Here is a 6,025-nt window from a genome sequence, read left to right as displayed (position 1 = left end):
TGCAGACCAAGCCCTACGAGGAGAGACTAGAGAACCTGAACCTTTTCAGCCTCCGCAAGAGAAAGTTGAGAGGCGACCTTGTGGCTGCCTATAAGTTAATTGCGGGCGCACAGAAGGGAATTGGTGAGGTTTTATTCACCAAGGCGCCCCCGGGGGTTACAAGAAATAATGGCCACAAGCTAGCAGAGAGCAGATTTAGACTGGACATTAGGAAGAACTTCTTCACAGTTCGAGTGGCCAAGGTCTGGAATGGGCTCCCAAGGGAGGTGGTCCTCTCCCCTACCCTGGGGGTCTTCAAGAGGAGGTTGGATATGCATCTAGCTGGGGTCATCTAGACCCAGCGCTCTTTCCTGCCTATGCAGGGGGTCAGACTCGATGATCTATTGAGGTCCCTTCCGACCCTAACATCTATGAATCCCCTCCATTTTTCTTAAAAGTGGCCAGGTTTTAAAGAATGATGAACACCAACAGTTGGTACTAAGGTTAACAGCTGCCTCTGAGTGCTCAATGCTTTGAGAAAAAAAAGCATACATCTCTAAGAGCTAAATTCTGTTCACACTGGATGCGTCTACATATGTTCTTTAATGTGCAGAAGACTATTTTACTAGGCATTAAAGAATCATGTAAAAAACTATGATATTACGCTAATGCACAGTAAAATGTCTTCTGGCACATTAAGCATCACTGAAAAAGTGTGCAAATGCACTACTGCACATTACTGCAGCCTAATGCACATTAATTTACTACCTCACATTGGAAAGCTCAGGGATGCTCAGGGATGGAGTGGGGGGTGGTTTAATTAGAGCAGCTTTGAAAGCCACTCTAATTAAAAACACTTGCTGTGTCGCATGTATTCAGCATCATGCACTTCAAAATGGCAGCGGGACCACTTGACTAAAGCTCATTCGATCAGTTTTAGTTAAAGTGCCCCTGCTGCCATTATGAAGTGCAGAGACACCAAATAGATTTGACATGGAGGCTGCTGGAGCACGTTAATTAACATGCTCCAGCACACTCGATCAATCCAGTCTGCATCGAAGCATGCTAATGAACACGTGTCACAGCAGATGTCCAGCATGCGTATAGGTGCCTGAAGATACTAAATTTAGTGTGCTTTAGAAAAGGCACATTGGGTATTTATACACGTGAAGATGGGAGGGGGGGGGGCTTTAATTAGCTCATTTGATGACCTTTGGTTAAAGTACCCTGGCTGCCATTTTCAAATGTGGGGACACTGAATACATGCAATGCGGAGGCTGCTGGATCACACTAGCATGCTCCACCAGACTCACAGTGGTAATGCACATATAGATGTACCCACTTACATTAAAATACATTAGAAATAATGCCAGCAATGTTGATATACACATTTTCGCTTACAGTAGTGTTTGAAGCTATTTATTTAGGTGCACAGATATGCATTTAGAACCTAAATGTGATTATCTTTTTCCTACATAGTGAAATAGGGTGGTACACTGGTTTTCTCCAGAGAAGTTGCTGATATACCATGCTATTTCAGAAGTTTGCCTCAATTACTTCAGCACCTATTAGTTCACCCATCCAAAATTAAATGAGTCCTTTATGAAGGAGGTGAAAACATGTTATAGAGATTCTCCAAAAGGGAGATGATGGGAAAGAATCATAAAGCAAACAAGTGGTTTAAATTAAATGTGGGGGGGGGGGCAGAGTTTGTAACTTATATCATCATGTAGACACTCATGATTCCCTCCTCCCCCCCACACACACCAGTATCCTTTATTGATCCACAGACTTTAGTTAAATAAATGTGGAATATTTTACCTTTATCCTCATCCTTAAATAAAATGTGTACAGAGTTCACAGCAAATGGTTTCTTATGATTACAGTAGTGTAAGTGGCTGCTAAAGTACTTCACTGCTATTTCTTACATTTTAGATTAAAATAATTTTTCAAACACCTCCACATGGTCCAGCTAGAGAAGCTGCTGCCAGCTTACAAGCAGGTTCCTCTGCTGGTAAAGTTCTATTGCCCTTGCTGAAAACTCCCAATCTCTAACAATTCAAGAAAAAAGTGCAATTCAATTATTTCCAACAAACCAGAGGCTGAACACCCTTCAGTGGGTATCTCCTCTAGGCAATTTTTAATTAACCACAAAATATATAGCTTCAGGAAACCCAAATAGGACATTTTAAACATTTCAATGCTGTAAACAAACTGTTGGAAAGCATGAACTGCCACAGAGAACTGGAGAAACTAAACCAAAAGCAATTGGAAACTAGCGCATTTATGAATGTAGTCAGTGTCAACGAGGAAAAGAAAAAGGTATTTAACCTCAAAAATAAAGATGGAAAGGTACAAAAACATTTTAGAGAACAACACTGCAAATATCTGTCACCGAGTGCAGTGCTTACTGTTTTTAGTCCCACTGGAATGGTGAATCTACTCACAGTAGTAAATAGCGGGTGCATCTACACATGCGCTTTACTCAAAGTTGACTAATTAGCTCAGCATTAAAGCATCACCATCTACACATTTTCAACAGTACTGTCTTATGCCAAAATGCTGTACTTAACTCCATCAAAACGCACATGTAGATGGTGAAAAGGGCTAGCTGGGGCACGAGGGTGCTAAATGAGAGGGACTGACTGCTTAGTCCTACACTTTAGCACCCCCGTGCCCCAGCCAGCCCCTCCATCACCTGATGCCAACAACCAGAGCCCAGGGCTCACCCCACAGATCCCCTGCCAGCCCAGGGCTGTTCCACCCTGGGTCAAAGCACTGCAGTCCTGGGTGCATGTATAGACACTGTGCCCAGGATCTGCTAACTCTGACACAAACTGAACCAGAGTATCACGTCATCTTGATAGTACGTGTAGATGCACCCAACTATGTCCCAGATCCTACAATGATTTACTTAAGTGGTTAACTCTAGGCACAGAGTGTAGTCCTATTGATTTTAGTGTGTATGTGCACAATGTATTAAGTTACAACATTTGCATGTGCTTTTGTAGGAGTGGGACCATGCTTGTGAATGAGCATTTAGTACAACAGGGTTTGACTGTGCAACAACATTGCAAGCTACTCTTCATTGAAAGCAAATACCCCATCCAATGGTAATGAAAATTTACAACACAGTTTATTTTAAAAAAATCTGTGCACTTACTCAATGTCTGTTAACAGATAAAAATATCTTGGATAATTAGCATTTTTTATTTACTCCAAACAAATTCTAGACTTCAGCATCTCTACTATTCTCAAAAGCACCCACAAATAAGCAAAGGGTAATTCTATTTTACCTGAATTTCACTGCCAGTTATCATTTCCCAATCTCCATAGTGGCCTTTTTCCTGACGGAAGAACTGGACAGCTTCTAAAAATGCCTGCACTTCATATGTTGTTTGCTTGAGATAATCTTAAAAAGAAGAAAAAAAAGATGTTGATGAAGAAACAGAAGTAACTGAGTAGTAAACAAATCCTTCGATTTTTTTTAAAGAACCTTTTAAAGTGTTTTTTATATTTCTATCAATGTTCAACAGAACCTGAGATCACCTACTAACGGTGACTGTCTGGACACAAGTTTCTTCTAAGCCTTGCACAGAATAAAACTCAGGGGCTTTTCGAACATTACACTTACGGCATGTTAACTGCACTTAAAACACATGCATCTGCATGTTCAAACAGTAAAACGTGCTAAGTGCACTCCTACCACAGCAAAGTTAGGACTTTTCATGGGAGGAGTACCTCCAGATAGTTTTAAGTAGTGTGTGTTCTGTTATTTTTTGACTGTTTCACAGAGATAATAGAAGTAGAGAGGCTAAAGGACTCATATGGTATCAGTATCAAAATCAGTATCAGAAATGGGAACAGATGCCATATTTCCAGATTCCCAGCCACCTGTTCTAATCTCAGCTAAATCTATATGAACTTTCTGTAACCCCAGCGGGATTCTAGCTCTCCATCCATTTCCACATCTCTGATTAATAACATTTTTATAACAGCTTACAAAACAGACAATAAAAACTAGGGTAGCGCTGTATAACCTATTTATTCCCAACAGAAGAATTACATTAGGAGTCACCCTACAGAGAAGAGTAGGGTAAAATTAATACTTTCCTGGCTAAAAAAAATTAAGTAGGTGTCAGGCCTGAAAGGTTTTCTGCATATAAATATCAAAATTCATCACTTTGACCACAAGGGGGCCAGACTGTGGAGCTTCTCTACTTTGAGTGCATTTGGCCAGCTACAGTAAGAATTGTAATTACTGCAGTGTTGGGATTCTGACTCATATGTTTTCATTTTTAACAGCTGTGCTCATTCCCAACCAGAAGGGACGAAAAGACAAGCCAGAGCGCTGGTACTTGGACAATGTTGATTTGACAACGAGCCACTTCTGCTGCTCTTTTCTGGAATGTCGAGTTCTCATTTCCTAACTTAAAGTTAGTTATTCCCTCTCTTCTGAGGTCTCTGAGCCCAGTAAAAAATGGAAAGTGGATGGGAAGTAAAAAGCCCTAAAACAATATCATCTGTATTATTCATGAGACATGTATAAGGTAATAAGCATAAGTAAAGTTCTAACCATTTCATCTTTCATATGCTGGTCACAAGGAGGAAAAAAAAAGGCAATGAAACCAGTCAGAGTACAGGGCAAAACAGTACTGTTATGTCATAAAGAATGTGGAAGGAAAATGGCTTGTTTTTCTTTATGAAGTCTATGTACAATGTGAGCAAGACTCTACTAATCCTTATTCAATGAAGTTTTACACTAACTTTGCACAGGAGTTTTACTCCAACTGCAGGGCACCAGAGAGTTAGGCCCTTTGAAGGCTGTACTGTACAGACTTTTAAACTGTCAAAATGAGGAGCGTAGGCAAGGGGTGTTATCAGAAAGAGTAGTCTGAGACACACGAGTTGTGGCCAAGCTGGAAGGAGCTGCAGTAATGTCCCCAAAATTTCTGCACAGGAACCCAAAGGCAGCTGTAAATTGGGTAACCTAATCCTACAAAGTACCGTGGCAAAGCAAGGAAAGCAATGAGTAAGTTACTGGCCTGCTGCATGTATTACGTGCACCAGGATGGTGAGGGGGAAAATGGCACTATCAACAGCTGCAAACACAACAGATGAAAAGCCCTTATGGTATCAGGAGCTATTGTCCACTAGCAGAAAGGGCACTGTGTGTTTCACTCCCCTGAACTTCCTGATAGTATCAGAGTGGCTTCCCCTTCTGCATGCTAAACTGACTGCTGCCAGTAGCGGTACACGCATAACCACTAACTTCAGTGCCTGGTGCATATTAGGGAAGCCTGGTACAGCATCAGTGCTATGTCCTTATCCAGGCATGTAGGCATGGATATCATTTGTTGGTATTTTCAAGCCATAAGTAGTCGAATCCAAGTTACAATATTACACTAATTGTTTCAACAGGTAAAGGAACACTAGACCATTTCAGTCACTTTACCTTCTTCAGTTCTTTCTCCTGATGCCCCTGAAGTGGCTACTGCACATTACAAGCCAGTTTCTTGCTTGTGTCCCATACGTACCTTCTAGGGCCCAGCAACAGCTGGAAATGACCATGGTTTTACATGACCTTGTCCCTCTTTTGGAGAAAAGATGTTCACCTGGCCAACTGTTGCCTTCACATGTGCAAAAATGTACATTTTTTCTGGGGAGTCTGCTTGAATTTTCACACTACAGCTCTGGTTCTTTTTTGACGGCATAGATATATTTCTCCTCATTCACCTTCTTGGTACTGTCCCATAGAGGAGGGACAATGACATTTAGGGTAGACTTCCATTTCACTGTACAAGCCCAAATGACTTACCCAGCTGTATAACTACCATTTTTGGCACTTACACACAGTTTATGATCCTATCTTATGTGTAGCTACTGAGCATACACAGTTGGCTACGCTCTGGACAGGCAAGCATGCAACTCCATACACACATGCCTAAGGGTAAGTTTTGAAATTCTGGCCTGGTAAAAGTCCAGAGAAGCATGCCCCTCCTGTATTTTAGCCCAATAGCCTACGACATTCACCCAGGAAGCAGGA

At 41.4% G+C, this 6,025-nt stretch overlaps 1 protein-coding gene across 1 annotated transcript in view; it reads right to left on the bottom strand.

The window, feature by feature from the left end:
* LOC102373515 (golgin subfamily A member 4) overlaps nucleotides 1–3,618 on the bottom strand; it is a 33,618-nt gene extending 30,000 nt beyond the window's left edge. Inside the window, 2 exon segments of the mRNA XM_025191896.1 lie at nucleotides 3,276–3,498; nucleotides 3,614–3,618. Of these exon segments, the coding sequence (XP_025047681.1) occupies nucleotides 3,276–3,498; nucleotides 3,614–3,618 (228 nt within the window).
* Between the last annotated feature and the right edge of the window lie 2,407 nt (nucleotides 3,619–6,025).

The sequence above is a fragment of the Alligator sinensis genome, unplaced genomic scaffold (genome assembly GCF_000455745.1).
Source record: "Alligator sinensis unplaced genomic scaffold, ASM45574v1 scaffold1110_1, whole genome shotgun sequence".
Classification (NCBI taxonomy): domain Eukaryota; kingdom Metazoa; phylum Chordata; order Crocodylia; family Alligatoridae; genus Alligator; species Alligator sinensis.
The sequence above is the reverse complement of the archived record's forward strand: the minus strand, read 5'-3'. Positions and strand labels throughout refer to the sequence as shown.